The sequence below is a fragment of the Nothobranchius furzeri genome, chromosome 7, assembly GCF_043380555.1.
Source record: "Nothobranchius furzeri strain GRZ-AD chromosome 7, NfurGRZ-RIMD1, whole genome shotgun sequence".
NCBI lineage: Eukaryota > Metazoa > Chordata > Actinopteri > Cyprinodontiformes > Nothobranchiidae > Nothobranchius > Nothobranchius furzeri.
Genome location: NC_091747.1, coordinates 70,614,960 through 70,634,029, shown reverse-complemented (window position 1 = coordinate 70,634,029; position 19,070 = coordinate 70,614,960). Strand labels below are relative to the sequence as shown.

Genomic DNA, 19,070 nt, shown 5'->3' with positions numbered 1-19,070 from the left:
AGTAGGAAAAATCAAATGAAAAAAGACGGCAAAAGGAATGAAGATACACAGTAAATTTAGTTCACAGTAAAGATGTTTGCTTCAGTTTAATTATCAGCTAATAAAACTACAAGGACCATGTTAAAATACAAACAGTTGTATGTTATTTATCGTGATATTTATCAAATATTGTTATATATTGAGAAAAATATATATTTAATTATAAAAGAGAATTAAAATAATAAACACTCAAAAGTATCGAAAATTGGTACCGTTAAGTACCGGTATCGATTCGTAGGTACCGGGAATTAGTACCGAATCGATTCAAATGTCAAACGTACCCATCCCTAGTGTGGACAGTTTCTTTTTTTAAATGAGGCGTTGTGGATGCAAGTTTTTGGAGGGGCGGATATTCGTTTTTTTTAAAACCCGGTTACATGTGGACGAGGCCTAAGAAGTGGAATGAAAACACTAAATAAAAACAACAACAGCAAAGTAAGAATCAAGAACTTGTTGATTTCTGGTAAAAACTACACTTTTTACCAGAAATGATCAGGTGACAACATCTGACGTTCAAGGAGAACAAAATGAACTTTTAGACTGATCAGTGTTTCCCACACAGCCGAGTGAACAATTCTTCTCAACTAGAGTTCGTGTCACCACTCGTGAGACACGACTCGTTCATACTCTTAACTGTTAGACTCGTAATCATGCACTCGTTGCCTCACTTGTTGCTCTTGTTGCCTAATGGGGCCGGAAACGTTGCGTTGCGCCTGCATCATCTGCTGCTGGATTTGTAAACGCTGGTACGCCTGAACAGAAGGAAACAGAACACTTAAAAAGTAAACATCAGACGTGTTTTCAAATGATCACAGTCTTGATTCTCAACAGCGTCTATGCTCTGGAATCAAAACTAAACGTGTTGCTGTTCAGGTCCCTGCTGCAGCAGCAGAATGGAGCCTCACCATTTGCAGCTGCTGGAGTTGGTACAACAGGTTCATTTGTTGAGGGTTTATTGGTGAGGTTAAAAGTGCAGGATTTAGACCGATGTTTTTTGCTGCAAACTGCAAGAGCTGTGCTTGGACCTGGTGAGAAGGAAAACACAAAACAGATGAGAGTCAACAGCTACACCTAGTGGCAACAGGATGTCTGGGTTGTAGGCTTAAACTGACAAACGTCTAGGTGACTAGGGTTGTCACGATACTAACATTTCAAACTCGATTCGATGCTATTTAAAAACACCAATTTATTGAACAAGTTTATTCAAAAAATAACATTCCTCAATTTATATTGCAAAAATTAAATGTTAAGAATTAAGTGTGTAAAGTGCTTAAACCTTTCAAGTATCAGCATTTTTTTAAACGTGCATACAAAAACTGGTGAAAGTTAACACTTTAAATCAAGAATTGTCTCACTACATATTCTCTATTTGCAGAGTGATGTTTTGCAGCTTAAACTCTGTTTAAGGTGCATTTTTGTCATAAGATGTAATGCCATATGTTGTGTTCTGTACTTTTGAACAACTCTGTTGGTCAATAAAGGGAGAAAACAAATTTCTCCACAGTAGGACAAAGGTACATCTACCGGTAATCTTAATAAAAACAGATTGGCGCACGGCAGTGACGTCATTAAAAGCGCCGGTTAGATTAGCCGCGGCTAGTCTGTTTACGCCTAGAAATCCCAGACCCGCTCCAAACGAACAGGGGAATCACGTTAATGATTCCCAACAAAACCTTTCGACATGAAGATGTTTTGGTGCAGATAATGTCTTATTTCGAGGCTGCACCACGGGTGCCCGTCCGCACCTGTTATATGGATATACGCTGATGGCGATTCGCCGATGGATCTAAATACCCCGGGGAATCCAAGTAGCACCAAAGTTGTCAGCATGAGTAAACAAACGTACTGCATGCTAGAATTAAGTCCGGGTTGCAATAAACGGGAGTTTTCCTTTAAGCACATAAGCGTGAATATACAACTACGTGTCGGACTTGGTATGCTAATTAAGTTGGGCTGTGAAGCGCCTCCCAAATTCGCTGTTTATGTTTTTGTTTATTTATTTGGCAGACAAAACTTGGATCGGAGACAACTCGCGTGGGAAATTGCAATGTAGCCATGCGGCGTCTTCTTCTGTTTGTCTGGGAGGCGGAGGCTGCTTTACGGCATCTGGCTGTCGTGCGTGTCGGTGTACTTGAAGAAGGCTGTGTATAATAGTCCATAATATCGATACCACAGGGATGGAATATCTCATTTAGATACCACTTTTAGTATCGATTTATATCTAGGTATCGATTTTTTTGACAACACTATAGGTGACAAATACATTCCTCATATTCGTGTGTGTGTGTGTGTGTGTGTGTGTGTACCTGAGGGGAGAGAAACTGAGGCACTTGAGCACGTAGACTAGGCTGGGAGGAGCTGAGAGGTGGCACTGGTGGCTGCTGCTGCTGCATGGCCCGGGTTTGTGCTGCTCCACCACTACCAAACATTCCACCGAGTATCTGAAATGAAAGACATTCTCCAGTTACTTCCCCGCCATGAGAAAACTCAAGATGCCGACGTTCTAAAGCACACGTGTCAAGACGCAAGGCCCGCACATCACTTAATGTGGCCCGCGAGAGATTCGTGTGTCTTAAAATAAGTCTACGCCGCTTCAAAGCGCACGTTGACTATAAACTATATTTCCCAAGGTGATTGTGTTCCAGTGCAGTGACTCATTATTAGGTTGCACTTCCATGTTTAATTAATGCAACAAGTGAAAATAACTGTCCACACGTCATCCCAAAATGTCCAGGAAGAGACGGATTGATGCAGAAGGAAGGCGTTTCAACAAAGATGGAACATGTTGATGCTTCAAGGAGAAAAACCGATGTGCCTTTACAGTCATTACTACTAGCATCAGCGTCTGCAGCGTCACCTCCTCTGCCTCGGACAAACTGAAAACACTCCTCACTCAGCGCCGAGTTCACTCAGCAGTTCGTCGACTTTGAAGCCCAGAAATGGATTTGAACAGCTCAGTAATCTGTTTGCTGCTGACATAGAAGCGCACCGACCAACTTCCAGACCGAGATGATTTAACTCCAGTTTAGTGACGCGCTCAAGTCACATGACTCTGTGGCTGCTGCGGCTTTTATCCCCCTCCCCCACACAAATGCGTGGTCCAGATGCTCTCCATGTCCAGCAGCACAAACCTGTGTGAGCACCTGTTTCTCACTGATGAACTCCTTCCTCCGCTCAGAGCCCAGCCCCACAGGTGCAGGTCTGGCTGGAACCGGTGAGCATCACAGGAAATCAGAGTGGAGAAAGCTGGGATTCAATTATTTTGGTTTTATTAACCTTTTCTGCTCCAAAGCAAGAAAGTTAATAGGTGAGATTTTGCATTTTGTTACTAGTTTTTATTTCTGTTGTTGGACTGTGAAAATAAATTAAACCTACTTTAAAACAGGAGAGATTACAGATAGAAGAATAGAAATAAAAATAAAATAGAAAATCCCTTTATTGTCCCTCAGTGGGGAAAGCTTGGTGTCACAGCAGCAACAACATTCATTACAAGAGCAACAAAGGAGAGTAAAAAAATAAGAATAAACAAGAAAACATAAAAAAGAAACACTTAAAAGATTCAAAGGATACAAAATAAGAAGAAATGCTGAACATATGCAGATTTTAAGGAATAAAATATTTAAAAAACTGAGACAAAAGTAATGAATACCACTGATGTGTACTTTATTTAAAATGGATTTGCTCGTGTGTAATTTGGTTATTCCACATTCAGTGTTACAGCAAAAATAAGTTTGTTTCCAAATGAAAAGGTTCAACCGTTCATATCTGTAGATAAAGGAAAAAGTGCACATTTGCCATTACTTTTTAAAAACATTGAGTTTGACGCGCGACTTCGTCCAGTTTTTCATTTTGGCCCAGAGTGAATTTGAGTTCAACACCCCTGGTCTAAAGTATCACCTGTATATGTTCCAAATAAAGTCGTGAGAACAAATGTTTGCAAAACTGTTCCAAGTTCCAAAACCAGAAAACATCTCCATCAATCCTAAAATTTCACCTGAGATAAAACCATAAAAGGCATGAAAATTCCTGTTTGGTTTTTGGAATCTGAACGTCCAACGATGTTTTTATGGCGGCATCTGCCTGAGCTACAGAGCTCCAAATGGGGAGGAGGTTTCCTCACTAAAGGGGAAAATGTTTATTTAATACAAATGTTGTGTCACGTACTGCTACAGAAGATCATACAACGCCATCTCTGATTGAACTTTATGTTTTTTTCATGTATAAAATGGAATTTGTTTTTAAGATACAGGATGTGAAAAACTAACCCCCAAATTCCACTTCCTCCGCTCCGCTCCGCCCCCGCCCCCGCCTTCCGCAGCCGCTCGCTTCCGAACTCAATTTTACTGGTACCCGCTCTACAACGGCTCCGCTCCGGTGCGGAGACCTGAGGCGCACAAACAGGCATGCGCGGGATTTTCGAGATGTTGCGATACAGTCCGAGCAATAAACGCGGAAGTTAGATCCAAACACCCGTTGTGTGGGAGAAGCATCGAAATGAACTGTTTAATCTGCCCATCATTTGTGTTGAGAGATCAGCAGTGTTTGGATCAACAAAGTGTGACTACTTTGATAGTGGAAACTGTATTTATGGCTTATTTTTGTGCATTTAAAGTTCAGCCGCCATTGATAGTTGTTAAAAGTAGTTAAACCTGTGCATATGAAACAAAAAACGCCTTTTGTTTATCGATTTATTGTGAAAAACGGAAGCTGTGCTTGCTCCTTTTCCTGTTGGCCGGTTGTGATTTCTGTCCATTTACTGCGGAGGTGCTCCGGCGTCCGGCAAAAATAGAATCGATCCTATTTTTGCCGGACGCCAGAACAGAGGGCGGCGCACGGTGCCGCACTGCCGGAGCACGGCCGCAGTAGTGGAATTGCTCTGATTGACTACAACGGGACCGATTTTGCTCCGGCATTCGTGTCGGAGCGGAGCGGAGGTAGTGGCATTTGGGGATTAAAAGGAAGAAGTCACCAGGGCACAACTGAACAACGGTATGGACAGGTTTAACAACTCAAAATTGGCTTCACTGAAGGACTGGAATGATCAGTTTAAAAACTGACGGCAGAGAGGAAAATTATCTCAGCCTGACCCAAACAAGTTCTTGTTATCCGAATCGGACGCCCTGGTAGCCTTGAGTGGCGAGCAACAAACCCCCACGAAGGAATGCAGACAGATGCTGTGAAAACCCGACCTCCCTGGAGTTGTGGAGCTGCATTTCATTGATGGTATCATGAACTCAACAATGTACTGCGTCCTGACGAAAATAACTCGTATTTAAGATAAATGACATCTCAACTGTGCCGACGATGATATTTGTGCCTCTTTTGCTCTCGCGGGTTTAAAACAGCGTGATACGGAACCTCAAAGATGTGAGTTAACACTTCCAACCCATTGTAAACATTTTTATCATTCAACCTCGACTTGATAGTACAACAAAAATACCCTGAGAGCTAACTTGAGAGGATTTTTTTTTTCTTTTACTAAAGGACAACTGTTCTATAAAAGGCGCCTTCATCTGCATTTCTCTACTGCCTCGAGTAGGAAAGGAAAGCATTGAATTACCGGTCTGTTGTTCAAGTTTTGCATGGCCAGCCCCGGGTTGCCCTGTCCCAGACCTTGTCCAGGAAGGCTGCTGTTGGCCAGGGGGAGCTTCAGGCTGGGGGAAGGCAGAAACGGTGATGGAGGGGCATCGTCTGACAGGACGCCATCCTGGAACAAAAGTACATCTTACATAAAACACTACAAAGTACTACATACCACATGTGACATTACAGTCTTCATAAAAGCTTGTTTGGCTAGGTACTCATGTTCTCACCTTGTCAAGAAAGGTGGTGCGGTCCAAGGAGTCTTTGGAGAGCGCGGAGGGCCGACCCAATAGAGTCTTGCTCATGCTGTTGCTGTAATCGGATATGCCCATGCTCTGCTTGTCCAGATCCGTCTTCTTCTCCAGCAGGGCGGCTGGAAGCAGAGAGGAGGACGGCAAAGGTCACCAACACTGTAACACGTTGCTGCAATACAGTGCCATTAAATTCACTGGCGGTGAGTGTCTGATGTTAAATAGGTTTGTTTATACGAGAGCATTAAGAGAAACTAGTAAACATACTCATGGCCTGATCGAGGTTCATGTTGTTGCTTTTCAGAGCCTCCTCAGCAGGATCTCTCTGTAACGCAAGGGTAAAATATCTGTGGTTAATAAAAACTAGAATAAAATGTCACATTTTGGACCTATTAATATATTTAAACACTGTGCAGCAGACCCTTATTTGGCAAATAAGTCAAAATATTAGGTGAAAGATCAGTAAAAAGGAAGTGTAGTTACTGGAAAGCCCATGTCGGTGAGCTGTTTGATGAGACGGTTCATGATCCAGGCTTCGTCTGGCTTGCTGCCAATCTTCCCCTGTGTCAAACCAATAAAATATTACCATTTTCTACCAACACTACATCGTTTTCATCGACTCTGCCCAATTATTTTTTTTTTTAGACAAAGACCGGTTGTTTTCGGACCTTGCTGGCACACTTCTTGGGCCCGTTGCCCCAGGAGTTACAGGTAGAGCTGCTCTCCTGGGAGGTGGGGCTGTTCCATACGTCCCCGTCCTCCGTGTCCCATTGGCTAGTAGACATATTCATGTCTTCCCCACTTCCCCAGCCATCTTGCATAGGTTTGGGGACTAAAATCAGAGAAGAATGAGGAGAAGAGGCTGTGAAGCTTCCAGAGATGTACCTCATTTAACAATTTATTTCAGAGGGTGGCTTGCAGGTAGTTCCTAGTCTGACCACTTGGTGCCACTGTTGTCATTTCAAATCGAGCTCCTCTGCCCTCCTTTCAAGCAGTTCAACCCAGGAATAAAATAACCACCGACTACTCAGGCATGGAATTGCTTTAATCCTAGCAATACTCCAATCAAGTACTATCAACAAACACCTCCAGAGCTGGTTCAAACTGTAGAGGTCTAAAGAAACTCCCAGTTTTATTTTCTAAGCACGTGAGCTGTGGAAACACAGCTGACGACAGTCAGTGGTTTGCAGGTTTTCATACAGACTAGATGCAAGCTTTATATCAAAAACCTGAAGTTACAGGTTGTACCAACACTATCAAAAACAATCTAAAGAAATCTGTGTCAGCTAGTGGTGAGGAGAAATAATTATTTGTGCTAATTTGTTGTCATGTTACCTGGCTTACAAGGTGGAGGACCTGTAGGTCCACTGGACCTAACAAAAGGGCCAGGGGGCTCATGGCCACCGTTGCCCCATCCTCCAACACCGCCTGGGGGCTTGCCCCAAGCAGAGGTACCGTTGTCAACAGCTGATGTTGGAGCTGCTGGCTCTCCCCAAGCAGGCTCCGATTTAGGCTGAACACTGGGAAGCTCTCCCCAACCTGTCAGGTCAAGCAGAAGTAAAATCACAAATCTTTACCATCAGCCTTCTCTACCCTCTCAACTACCAACAAGTGATTATTCTACTTTTAAGACGTCTAAAAGCAGTTACCAGAAATAAACCACCACAGTGCAGGACGATCTGGGATATTTAAATGATTGTTCATCTACGTTTACAGTAATCCCTCGTTACTTCGCGGTTCGTTCATCGCGGATTCGCTGCTTCGCGGATTTTCTCTTTGGAGCATTTTTCAGGGGGAATTCGCAGATTTGCGGTATTTTTCACTGATTTGCGGTATTTTTCTATGCAAAATATCAAGAAATTCTTGTTTTTTCATCAATTTCATCATAAAATGCACTTTTTGTATTAAAACAAACAAAAAAAAAACAAGTAAAAAAATGTTTTTTCTTGAGTTTTACCCACAAAAAGAGAATGTGATCATACGATAATTCAATAGGGAGCGTGGTTTCACAGACGCGGAAGCGATAGCGTCGGTGAAACGCCGGCTGATCTAGGAAACCCCCGAGCGTTCGAGCGTCAACGAAGTGACACGGAAATGCCGGGCTCGACACACGGCGATAAACGACCGCGATCAGCGAAATTTGTTGCTGTCGCTTTTATAACCTGACACACGGGAGGCGATCCGCGGCAGCGGCAAAGCCGTCTACGCGTTCTGTTCCATGGCGAAATCGAAACTTCCGTTGTTTTGATTGGCTGTGTCAGGTTGGAGGTAATTAAGGTTATTTAAGCGGTTCAGAGTTAATAAAGCGGTAGATATGATGTTTCACAAGGTGCTGCTAGAGTTATGTGAAATCTTACTTCTGATTTTACTATAAAACATAACAATAATCAACTTCTCCTCCATGTTTGCTCGGAGGTGTACGGACCTGTTCCCAGTGAGGGTTGGACTCCGCCAGGGCTGCCCTTTGTCACCGGTTCTGTTCATCACATTTATGGACAGAATTTCTAGACGCAGCCGTGGTGTGGAGTGTGTCGAGTTTGGTGGCAGGAGAATCTCGTCTCTGCTTTTTGCGGATGATGTGGTCCTCCTAGCTTCATCCAGCTCTGACCTTCAGCTATTGCTGGGTAGGTTCGCGGCCGAATGTGAAGCGGCTGGGATGAGGATCAGCACCTCCAAATCTGAGACCATGGTTCTCGACCGGAAAAGGGTGGCTTGCCACCTCCGGGTCGGGGGAGAGGTCCTACCTCAAGTGGAGGAGTTTAAGTATCTCGGGGTCTTGTTCACGAGTGAGGGTAGGAGGGATCGGGAGATCGACAGGCGGATTGGTTCGGCGTCTGCAGTGATGCGGACGCTGAGCCGATCTGTCGTGGGGAAGAGGGAGCTGAGCCAGAAAGCCAGGCTCTCGATTTACCGGTCGATCTACGTCCCAATCCTCACCTATGGTCATGAGCTTTGGGTAATGACCGAAAGAACGAGATCGCGGATACAAGCGGCCGAAATGAGTTTCCTCCGTAGGGTGGCCGGGCTCAGCCTTAGAGATAGGGTGAGGAGCTCGGACATTCGGGAGGGACTCGGAGTAGAACCGCTGCTCCTCCGGATCGAAAGGAGCCAGTTGAGGTGGTTTGGGCATCTGGTCAGGATGCCTCCTGGACGCCTCCCTGGGGAGGTGTTTCGGGCATGTCCTGCCGGCAGAAGGCCCCCGGGTCGACCCAGGACACGTTGGAGAAGTTACATCTCCAATCTGGTCCGGGAACGCCTTGGGGTCCTGCCGGAGGAGCTGGTGGACAAGGCCGGGGAGAGGACGGCCTGGAGCTCCCTAGTTGGGATGCTGCCCCCGCGACCCGGACCCGGATAAGCGGAGGAAGACGAGACGAGACGAGGTGTACGGAGCATCCTGTCCGCTCATTGGTCAGTGAATGAAACCTCCGTTGATTGGTCCTCATCCGAGCAACAGCGATGAAAAGTTGAAAATGTTTCAACTTTCTGGGATCGCGTCGCTGGGTCGCCTGTGCACGACACGTGCACGAGCGCAAAATGTCACACGCACGTTTTTCGCGTTTCACTTGGTAGGAGGGAGACCCGCGATTATCGCTTTATCGCGCATGTCTCACTGAAAATGAATGGAGGAGAGGCGATGTCGCGTCCCGTGTGTCGAGCCCATAAGTCTGAAGGCCTGAAGCTACAACGGAGGTGCATCACTGATGGTAAATCGCATGGGTGCAGTGGTATCATTCACAAACAGAAAGGGATAGTGCTGGCATTAATACCATGTCATTTATTTGGTATTTGGCTTCCTGTGGACTGACTAAAGCTGATTCTGGTTGAACAAACTGTTGCTTAGTTTTTATTTGGTACAGCTGTCAATCCTTCCAACAATGTCTATGTGATTCTACACAGTGTGTAAGAGTGCGAGCATCGAACCTGGGTTGGCAAGAGGCAGTCTGCCTTGAGGTCCAGCACCTGGATGTGAGGCGGCATTGTTTGGTGACCCGTTGTTGTTTCCTTGGTGCTGCATGTGACTTGGAGGCTGGCTGTGATGGCTATGGTGATGCACATGGTGAGGGTGATGGTGATTATTGTTACTGTTGGGCATCATCATTCCACCATTCTTGCTGGGAGGAGGTCCGCTGTTGCCTGGGTTATTATTAGGATTATTACGATCCCACATGTTGACGGTCTTTTTGTAGGCGTTGGGATCACCCCAAGTTGATGTTCCATCATCAATCTCCATCTTCCTGCGGATGGATGGAGGAGAAGGCTCCTCCCAGCCGGTGGGTTCCATGCTCGGGTCCTGTTTGCTTACATTTCCCCAGCCAGAGCTGCTCTGCTTCACAGAGCAAGGACCACCCCAGGAGCCAATGCTGTCAGTGCTGCTGCCACTGCTGCTGCTTTCTTGGGGCTTGGAAGAGCCCCAGCCTCCCTGCACTGGGCCACTGCTACGCGAGTTCTCCCCCCAGTTGCTGCTACTCACAGCTGGAGCAGGTTTACCCCATCCACCTCCTCCCCTATTTCCCCCTCTGGGACTTTCTTTCCATCCACCACTTCCTCCATTACTCCCTTCCTCTTCCCACATGCTGCTAGAAGACTCAGTGTTCTTGGTATCTGACCCTCCCCAGTCCCCAGGGGTTGAGACACTGGAGCCCCCATTTCTGTTGCTCCAACTTTGAGAGTTTTTGGGGCCCTCTCCCCAGTTAGTAGGGTGGTTCTTCATTGTGCTATCATCCCAGCTGGGGGATTTCTCCTCAGAACCCCACAATGGGGTGCCTTCACTTTTAGATCCGTTAGAAGATAATGAGTCACCCCAGCTACTGGGTGTGCCATTGGAGGCTTTGTTAAGAGTAGGTGAGGGGTTGCCCCATCCTGATCCAGTTTGAATTGGCTGAGGTGGTGGTGCTCCCCAGCTAGAGGATGAAGATCCATCACTGTCACTTTTTCCTCCAGAGCCAGGCCTTTGACTGGCTCCAATGTTAGGGTTAATAGTACCTTCATTGGGTGATGAGGATCCACCATTAGAGCTTGAGCATCCAATTATGTCTGAGCTGCTGTTGCTCTTTCCATCATCAGAAATGGCTTCTTCCATCTCCCACACAGTGTGCTGTCGGATGGGGGTTTGTCCCCAACCTGTGTTGCTCAGCACTCTTGGGTCTAGGTCCTGCCGCGGTAGTACTGGGGTAAAATCCATGCTGGAGGATCGGTCATTGCAACGGGATCGACCTTCACTGCTATCCCCACTGTCCTCACTAGCTGGGGCTGTTCCTGAATGCTTGCCCCAAGAGCTAATTTGCTGCTCTTGACCTGAGCCAGAACTACCAGCATCTACTGAATCCCAACTTTTGGATGCATCACCAACCCCAGAAGATTTGGCCCAGTCACCCCAGCTGCCACTTCCACTACTCCCGCCACCACTCCCTTGGCGGCCCCAGGCAGAAAGGGCTGCAGAGGGAGTTGAGTCCCAGCTGGAGTCCTTGGTGGACTCAGCTGCCTTTGTTTCTCCACAACCCCAAACAGAGCTGCCTGTTGCGTCACCATTGAGCTGGGATGATTCCGTGGGCGATTGACCTCCCCAGCCGGTTAAGCCGTGGATGGGGCTCATAGGCTCCTGAGCTTGATGCTGTTGTTTAGTGTAGTTTGGTCCGTCAGTGTTCAGGTTAGCAGGCTCCGTTTTGAAGGATAGGTTTGAGTTGGCTGAAGGGCGCTGTTGGTCATTTTCGTTAGCACCCATCATGCTGACCCAACCTCCACCACCATTGTCTACATTTCCATTTCTAACATTTCCATTGCCATTTAACCCTGGTGGAAGGGATGAAGAGGCCACTCCATTAGAGCCAATACCACCAGCCCCACCACCTTCATGTCCCAGAACTGGCCAGGCTGATGGGTTGGCATTGGGGTTAAGGTTCAAGTTAAAATTAGGTGATCCCCAGTTATTGGGCGTTCCCACTCTTCCACCATTCATTCCATCTTGTTTCCCATCTGAGCCCCAGCCTCTATTACCTGTTAAAGGGTTGGCTGATACAGGTCCTGTCATCATGTTGTTGTTTGTTTTGAGAGAGTTGTAGTGGGCCTGCTGGCCAGTGGTACCTGTCGCCATACTCAGAAAACCACTTCTGCCAGTAGTAACGACAGCACTGGTGTCTAGACTAGAGCTGGATGAGCCCAGGGAGCATTCTGATGTTGCCAGGCAACTGCGGTCACTGCTACAGCTAATGGATGGCCAAATGTCTGTATCGCTTCCGTCAATGATTACTTTGTCCCAGCTTTTGGCACTGGGGGGTCTGTTAACCGGTACAGAGGCTCCCCAATGAGAGGTATCATACTGGGCACCAGGGCCACTCTGGAGGGATATGTCTGGGAAACAAACAAAACCAGAGAAAAAGGAAACATTAGACAAGCCTTCACAGTAAAAACTTTAAAAACAAGTTGTTGGAGCTTTGTCAACATATGATAATTAGAGAGAACAACTTGAGACAAAACACACACACACACACTTAAAAAAAAAAGACATTCCCACCCAAACAAAGCAGAAAAAATGACCAGAAAGGGTGGCAGGTGCGTTATGTGTGACGAGACAAGATTTGGAAGAACATTCTGTTAGTTTTATTGGTCACAAAATATTCTGTTTCCAGAATGAATTTTAGATTAATTGGCTGAATAACGCCTCGACAGCATGAGATGGGCACAGTTGCACTTTCCAGAATTCACCATCACGTAACAAATGTTCTCCAACAAATTTCCACATTTATTCTCTTTGGTGCAGCTGACCAACAAACATTTTCATTTGAGTCAAACGCATTTCTCATTTCAGCTAAACCCTTCCTACAACTCTTTTTCCTAATTATCTTTTCCATACAATTTCCTATTTTGCTCTATTTTCCCCAACATGTTTTATCCATGGCTTAATCCTATTTCTCACTTGGTCTGTAGCTCCTCACTCCCTTTTGTCCTGGTCTATTCCTCACCCCTCGATTCCTCCCTCTCCCCCCTCTGCGGCAGTGAGAGGCCCATCCGTCTCCATCGCAGCCTTGCTGCCTGGTCCCGTGAAGGGAAGCCCAAGTGGAACGCCGCTCATTTATTGGAATGAAACCAAGATGACTTCTCATCTATCACCCCCCCACCCCACCCACCCACATACACAACTGCACTGTACTAACACCAATAATTGTTGCCCCTCCCCCTGCTCTCTGCTGCCTCTTTACTACATGCATATTATACATAAGAATGGTTGCCTTTTCACCAGACCCACCCCACCGTCCAACACAGTAGCAATGAAACACCCATCATCCAAAGTTGTGTCCAAATGTTTCATTACAGTGTTTGACCCAAAAATATCAACTAACGACTAATGAGAATTAAATAAAATGCAACAAAACCAGAGGAGAGTCCTTCCAGCAGCACTCTGATCACATGTATTGGGCACAAAAGCATCTCATCAGATGAGGAAACTAATAATAGACTGAGCCGATGGTGTAAAAGGGTGATCAATCAGTGGGAGGCAGCTAATCAATGATCTTATTAATGCTAGTGGAGGAGAGCAGGGAGGCTATCGATCCAGCATGCAAACACTCTGACCACTAGGCCAGCCTCCGGCAATTGGTCCAAAACCCAATCAGAACTTACGGTTAGAAATATCACCAGCACAAAGGCCAAACCAGCAAATAAAGGAAGAGGTTCATTCTGTAATTATTTGAGGAGGCAAGAAGATTAATGTGCAGTGGAAAATGTTGACTCTGGGTATTAATCTAGATTTATTTCTAATACAGAATAACACAAGGTTTTAAATGTTATCCAGATATGGAACATGGCCCAATGCAAACACCCATTCCTCAGTTCATATTTTATCAAATGAAACAATCATTCAAGGTACTTTATTTTCCATAACAATGGAATTATTACAATTTGATTAGATTTTAAGCACATTAAAATATTTTGAATTGAAACGTCCTTTACTGTCGTTTTGTTGAAAGATTTCAATATTCAGGCTTTTTCCAAGTATTTCATAGAATTTTTGACATTTTAAAAATTCTTCATAGAAGACTCACTTTCGGTGAAACTGTGGGCAAAAAAAATCGTAAAGAAAGGAATTTTAAATGAATAATTAAGAAGCCATAATACCCTACAATATATAAGCATGATATTTTTAATACTGACTGTGTGTAAAGTGGAAACACCAGGAAGTACGACTTTATTGATGTTACATTTGTTAGCAGTTAGATCTCACCAACACAGCAGAGAAGAAACTGTTGCTTGATTTAGCTACATTACCTCTCTACTACCTGTAGCTGCTAACGGATTGCTGCAGTAATTTCAGTACAGCTAGTCCATAAGCTGAGGGTCAAAGTAATCCCCCAGGTAAGAAAACAACCATTTGTTTGAGGGGTGTAGAGTCGAACACAAACGAATCTACCACCGAAAAAACTCCTCACCACTCTTATTCCCACCCTCCAGGCAGCATTAAGGCACGGTGTCACAACTGGCACATGTCCTCAAAATATCTGCAGTCGGTTTGCAATGGAGCAAAACCCTAAATGAAAAGACAGCACCAGAGATCTGATGCATCTGCAGTTACCGCTTTTCTTTTTAGGCTTGAAGGTGTTACAACTTGGGAACGAGCCAAATAGGAGCTTTCAATTAGAAAGCCTTTAATTAGACTTTTGATGATCTTTCTCTCTTCGGATCGTTATGTTTTGTTCTAGAGCAAATCTCAGCCTTTATGACAAATGTCTAAATGTAATACAGACCACTAGCCTAGTGAACTAGACCAAATTCTTGCTTGGCAAAGTTTGGTCTAGGCATGCTCCATTGGAACCTCAGCAGCTCCTACCAGGACTCTGGCTAGCCAATCACAGCTCTCTAGAGCGGCTTCAAACACATAAAGAGCTGTGATTGGTCCATAATGGTGGGCCAATCATAGTGCTGTATCTGCTAACCCCCAAATTCCACTACCTCCGCTCCGCTCCGACACGAACGCCGGAGCAAAATCGGTCCCGTTCTAGTCAGTCAGAGCAATTCCACTACTGCGGCCGTGCTCCGGCCGTGCTCCGGCCGCGCGGCACCGTGCGCCGCCCTCTGTTCCGGCGTCCGGCAAAAATAGAATCGATCCTATTTTTGCCGGACGCCGGAACACCTCCGCAGTAAATGGACAGGAATCACAACCGCCCAACAGGAAAAGGAGCAAGCACAACTTCCGTTTTTCACAATAAATCGATAAACAAAAGGCGTTTTTTGTTTCATATGCACAGGTTTAACAACTTTTAACAACTATCAATGGCGGCTGAAGTTTAAATGCACAAAAGTAAGCCATAAATACAGTTTCCACTATCAAAGTAGTCACACTTTGTTGATCCAAACACTGCTGATCTCTCAACACAAATGATGGGCAGATTAAACAGTTCATGCCGATGCTTCTCCCACACAACGGGTGTTTGGATCTAACTTCCGCGTTTATTGCTCGGACTGTATCGCAACATCTCGAAAATCCTGCGCATGCTTGTTTGCCCACCTCAGGTCTCCGCACCGGAGCGGAGCCGTTGCAGAGCGGGTACCAGTAAAAATTGAGTTCGGAAGCGAGCGGCTGCGGAAGGCGGGGGCGGACCGGAGCGGAGGTAGTGGAATTTGGGGGTTAGTGAACAAATCACAGAGCTTTATCCGCTTTGTGGGCCAATCAGGGCACTCTATATGTCTGGTGGGTGGGATGATGCAACAGAGTGAAACAAGAGTGTGTCACATTCGTTGTCCAGTGGAATGCGGAGATCATTTGAAAGACAACGGTAGAGCCCGCCCCACAACCGAGAGCCGTCAATGGAGCGTGGCCAGACTAAATAATACATTTATTTAGTCTGGCTTGCCAGGCTAACAGACCACAGGAACAACTTCTGCACATAAACATGCCAAATTAAATCTTTTTACTTAAAAATAAAAGAAAACAAATAGCCACTGTGAAACTAATCAGACGCACAAAACTAATTTAAATCAAACGGCGCAGGTGTGATGTGTGAGTGCTACAATACTGAGAGTAAAGCGTGTTTCACCAAAGCCTGAATTGAAACAAGTATTGAATCGTTTTCTGCTGCCTGCCTTTTGTAAGCTGGTCTTTTCATAGATGTTGGAGGAAAAACCTGATGTTCATTTTTAACTCTTTCCAAGATCATTTTCAGAACAAAGTGTTTTTGTCAGAACTGGATTCTAGTCAAAAGTGAAATTGTTGCATTTAAACGATAACAGTCATCGTTTGGTTCAGATGATCCAACAATTGCACACTAGATTTTTTTTTTCAGAAAATAAACAGACTTTTTTAATCTATCATGTCTGACATAAGTTTCAAACCAAAACCTCACCAAAAGGAAAGAGATTGTGTTCCCAACAGAGGGATAAAGGGAGTCGCTGTGCGAGGACTCATGTGGCCCTTTTCCACTAGTAACAGGTGTAAATATGCTCGTTGACCTTTATCAGAACCAACTTTGGAGTTTTTTTCAAGTGTAATGTGCTGGACCGAAAAAGTGATGACAGACAATTGTCAGACTGGTTATGGCCTGTATTTGATATAGCGCCTACTAGAGTCCTGGAACCACCCAAGGTGCTTTACAACACAACTCCACCCATTCACACGCTGGTGGGGATGAGCTACGATGTAGCCACAGCTGCCTGAGCCAAAATGACTGAGGCGAGGTTGCTGAGCACTGACAGGTTAAGTGTCTTGCCCAAGGACACAACAGCAGCAACAGACTGAGCGGGGCTCGAACCTGCAACTTTCTGATTATGGGGCAAGCACTCATCTCCTGTGCCACCGTCGCCCCACAATGACCGGTTGTCTCCCACACTCTCCTGTACTCCTCTAGAGCGTTTCACCTCGATGCCCCCTGCCCGACAACAAGCCAGACTGAGCAGAAAGTTCAACATCGTTACCGTGTCCTCTAGGGATGAAAGAAAAGCGGTATTATATCGATATTCAAAAGCGGTGTATTGAAAATATCGATATGGCAATGTATTGTGATTTTTTTTCCCTGCGATATTAAATCAATGTTCAAAAGCCGCATATGGAATTTTTGGAAGAATTCACATGCAAACATTTGTGTATTTTTGTTTCTTTTGGTGCAATTCAAACGCTGACCGTTAGATGGCAGCAGTGTGCAATGGGTTTAGTTTCCACCATTAAAATGTAAATCCCTTTGTTGTGGTTCAGATACCTCAAGTTAAACATATCAGTATGGACTGTTTCTTGAATATTTCTGCAATAAATTCAGTCTAAAAAATTGCTAATAACATCTGACTGAATGTAACGCAAATATCGTGATACACTGTATCGTCTCCACTGTATCGTGAAACGTATCGTATTGCCAAAAGTTCACCACTACACATCCCAAGTGTCCTCCCATGTTGCACTGAGTTGTGATTGTGTCGTGTAAAGATCACCTTGTGCTAATTGTCAGACTCTACGGGGCGCCCTGCTATGATGATCCCACTCACTAGAGCTGTAGCTCAACTGTAAAGGAAAACTATCCCAGCTGTTTAGAGTCGAGCCGAGGCTCGCTGCGAAGAGAAAAAGAGGCTATAGAAACCCATCTGTGGAGAGGTGCCACTGCTTCGTCCATAGATTTGTTTTTTTATTAAAAAGGCAGACATTCTCTGTATGCGTGCAGCATGGAATAGCGCAAACTACTAAATCCTTGCAATGGCAATCCATCGAAGCCAGTGGAGACTGCTGGGCTGTAAAAAGCATCACACTTTGTTCCATTAGTGTTTCTTATGGAAATGGCAAAGAAGGGACAGAACAAACAAAGATCCTTCATCACAGATTGAGAACCAACAGTTTTTGTATCACCATCCTCTGTAGTTCTGTCTGCGACTAACGCAGGGCAGCCTCGTTATGATTCACCACAGCGTGTCTTGATTTGTGCTCATTCGACTCCTTCCCAGGAATTCCAAAGCGGTCTGGCGGATTCTTGGCAAGTCACTGATTTGAAGGCGGTGCATAAAAGGAAGCTGAACACGAGAAACAAAGACCGGGGGACAATTACTTTCACCCACCGTTTGCAATCATGTGTGACTGATGTGATTCTGTGTTCATTCAGGTTGCAATTAGGAGGGCAGCCCCTAATTATGGCTTGTGAATGAAAAGGGTCAAAAAATAAAAACAAAGAGCCCCTCTGTGGTTCCTCACGCACCCAACAGGGAGCAGGACTGCCTTTTGTGAGCATGTAGAGTAGGGCTGGGCGATATGGACCAAAACTTAAATCTCCATCTCTTTTAGCTGAATTCCGATATACAATATAAATCTCGATATTTTTCCTCTTGTAAAATATTTCCAGGTTAACTCACTTCAAGCTGTCTTGAGAAATTATATACATAAATCAGTAGATTAAATGCATAAAAATGTGTTGATTCTTGTCAAACTTTAACCTTAGTGCCTATTCTCTACCAGTCTGAGCTTTAGAAACACTGGTACAGCTGTCTACTAACACACACACACACACACACACACACACACACACACACACACACACACACACACACACACTTGAGAGCTAGAGGTGTATCAAATGTCCCACAGGCACCTTTTAATTATATATTTATAATTAATGTAAAATTATTTTTATGTCATCTAGGGGGGGGGGGGGGCATATCGTTTATTTCTTGTCCAGAGAAATAAAATCTATCATGTTAAGCTACATTCATGATGATGTCATTGCATCTACTGAAGGTCACATGGGTCATGCACCGTGGAGTGATTAGTTATCAGGACAAACATGGCTGCAGTCTAACAGGATTGGCTCATATCAGCCACTGGAATGACTCAGAGTCTCTGGTTGCTCTTCTATCAGTATTATTTTCAGGCTACTGTCGCCGTAACCCACGCCTTACAAACTCTTAACTTTTTCAACAGAATCGCTCGTAACAGAGATTTACTAGCATAGCTAACCAGAGCGGCAAAAAACAGAACCGGAACATTTCTCACCCGTTGAACTCGCCTTCAAAATAAAACATTTACCCTATAGTTTACTATTCAAACCCTTACAATACGTTTGAGGTCATTTGGCCACTCCGGCTATCCGTAGATGTTTCCCATTGCACAGGGGAGGGAGGGGCTTGGCTCCTCTCTCCGGCTCCACACAAGCAGGATGGAAAAACAGAACTCCGTTGGTGTTAAACGTCCCCAAATAATTAAAAACCAGGTTGCAAAATGCTAAGTTTAGAGCAGCA

General features: G+C 45.0%; 1 protein-coding gene across 2 annotated transcripts in view; it reads right to left on the bottom strand.

Annotated features, from left to right (window-relative positions):
- Positions 1–19,070, bottom strand: part of tnrc6c2 (trinucleotide repeat containing adaptor 6C2) — a 70,670-nt gene that overhangs the window by 11,072 nt on the left and 40,528 nt on the right. For both annotated transcript variants that reach the window (XM_054751770.2, XM_070553670.1), the window contains 10 exons: positions 9,795–12,221; positions 7,209–7,412; positions 6,542–6,705; positions 6,357–6,434; positions 6,141–6,198; positions 5,853–5,995; positions 5,600–5,746; positions 2,346–2,480; positions 945–1,064; positions 708–791 (listed from right to left, as the gene is read on the bottom strand). In XM_054751770.2, coding sequence (XP_054607745.2) covers positions 708–791; positions 945–1,064; positions 2,346–2,480; positions 5,600–5,746; positions 5,853–5,995; positions 6,141–6,198; positions 6,357–6,434; positions 6,542–6,705; positions 7,209–7,412; positions 9,795–12,221 — 3,560 coding nt within the window. The remainder of the gene's footprint in view (positions 1–707; positions 792–944; positions 1,065–2,345; positions 2,481–5,599; positions 5,747–5,852; positions 5,996–6,140; positions 6,199–6,356; positions 6,435–6,541; positions 6,706–7,208; positions 7,413–9,794; positions 12,222–19,070) is intronic.